Consider the following 1,626-nt stretch of genomic DNA (forward strand, 5'->3'; position numbering starts at 1 on the left):
ATACCCCCCTCTTTCCATATCTCTCTCTCTCTAAAAATTTATATATGCATCTGCTGCATACTGGCCAATGCATTTCCCTCCCTCTTGCACTGTTCGTCTTCATTAGGCTTTTTCTCTTCGCCCCTGTCCCTTTTCCCACACCCTCTTTGTTTTCCACTTTTCTGGCTCTCCACACAAGCTTTCACCATCTTTTTCTTCTGCTCCTGACCATCCCACAGTCTCCTAAGCAGATCACCAAGGTACTAATGTTTGCTTTCCAGTTCTGCTCCAAAACTTTGGGTGTTTGATGTGGGATTAGAAATTAGGCAAAATGAGTCTACCCATCCCTGTTTTGCGTTAGACTCCAATTCACAACATAACCATCCAGACGTTCTCAGTAGCCATAAAGCATGTGGTCTTTTTTTCAACCAGACTGCACAAGCTACAATATGAAAACAACTTTTTTAACGGCAAAAAGAGTGTTGGGCTTGTAATTTTCCATCGACTGCACTGAAAAGTAAGATTTGCATCTTTGTTATCAGCTCAGTGACTTTGCCCATCCTCCAGATGCGACAAAAAAATAATATTTTTCAGTCATATGGGAGACCTGAACAGATCCTCAGGTACAGAAATTGATTTAAGGCAAGAAGTGGGGCTTAGTCACCCCCGGTGTAACTCCCCTGGTGTCAGTGGTTGCAACTAACTCGGTGTTGCCAACTCTTGTAGATTTATTACAAGTTGCATGGTAATTTCTGCTTTTCTTGAAACCCCAGCTCCTGATGGCTTGTGCTGAGGTGGGAATCTCAGCTTTCATGTGCAACCAGACCTGAGTTTCTCAAAAGGCTATAGCAAAAACCCAGAGACACGCAACTCTCAAAGCTTAGAAGGCAGAAGACAAGTGAACTCCAAATCTACGTTTCTATTTTTGGCTTTTTTTTTCAATCTCTAGATTTTTGAGATTTTTTTTTTTCTCCAGCCTGACTTGTGACCTTTGAACGCCTCAGGTTGGCAATGCCGCTCCCTCCATTGGCATCGGTGGAGTTAGACCAGGGATGAGTTTGGCCCAGCGCTTGTAGAAGACAGGTGTATGACTCTATTCCTTGCAATGTATTATTTGATATGGTCTGCTGTTCTCTTGGGGGCCAAAAGAAGTGGGTTTTCTTAGAAAAGTAGAATTCTGTCATCACTTGATACAAAAAATGGTATTTACAGAATTGTTTTCCCCCATCTTTTGTTATAATTTTTTAGGTGCTTCAGAGCTGGGCCCATTTTCAGATCCCAGGCAGTTCACAAGCATTTCATCCCTCACTGAGAGCCGCTTCTCCAACCCACGAATGCACTATCCAGCCACCTTTACCTATACACCGCCAGTCACCTCAGGCATGTCACTGGGTATGTCCGCAACCACTCACTACCACACCTACCTACCACCACCCTACCCCGGCTCTTCCCAAAACCAAAGTGGACCTTTCCAGACCAGCAGCACTCCATATCTCTACTATGGCACTTCGTCAGGATCATACCAGTTCCCCATGGTGCCGGGAGGGGACCGCTCCCCCTCCAGGATGCTTCCACCGTGCAACACCACGTACAACGGCAGCAAGCTGTTAAACACTAAATTGCCTAACCAGCGTGAAGGTGTGGAGG

The 1,626-nt window shown here is 45.3% G+C and overlaps 1 protein-coding gene across 1 annotated transcript in view; it reads left to right on the forward strand.

Annotated features, from left to right (window-relative positions):
- The window catches only part of RUNX2 (runt-related transcription factor 2), a gene marked incomplete at its 5' end in the record, with an annotated part of 81,818 nt that overhangs the window by 79,995 nt on the left and 197 nt on the right, over positions 1–1,626 (forward strand). Inside the window, one exon of the mRNA XM_010135487.1 lies at positions 1,228–1,619. Coding sequence (XP_010133789.1) covers positions 1,228–1,619 — 392 coding nt within the window. The remainder of the gene's footprint in view (positions 1–1,227; positions 1,620–1,626) is intronic.

Source organism: Buceros rhinoceros, unplaced genomic scaffold, assembly GCF_000710305.1.
Source record: "Buceros rhinoceros silvestris isolate BGI_N320 unplaced genomic scaffold, ASM71030v1 scaffold11614, whole genome shotgun sequence".
Classification (NCBI taxonomy): domain Eukaryota; kingdom Metazoa; phylum Chordata; class Aves; order Bucerotiformes; family Bucerotidae; genus Buceros; species Buceros rhinoceros.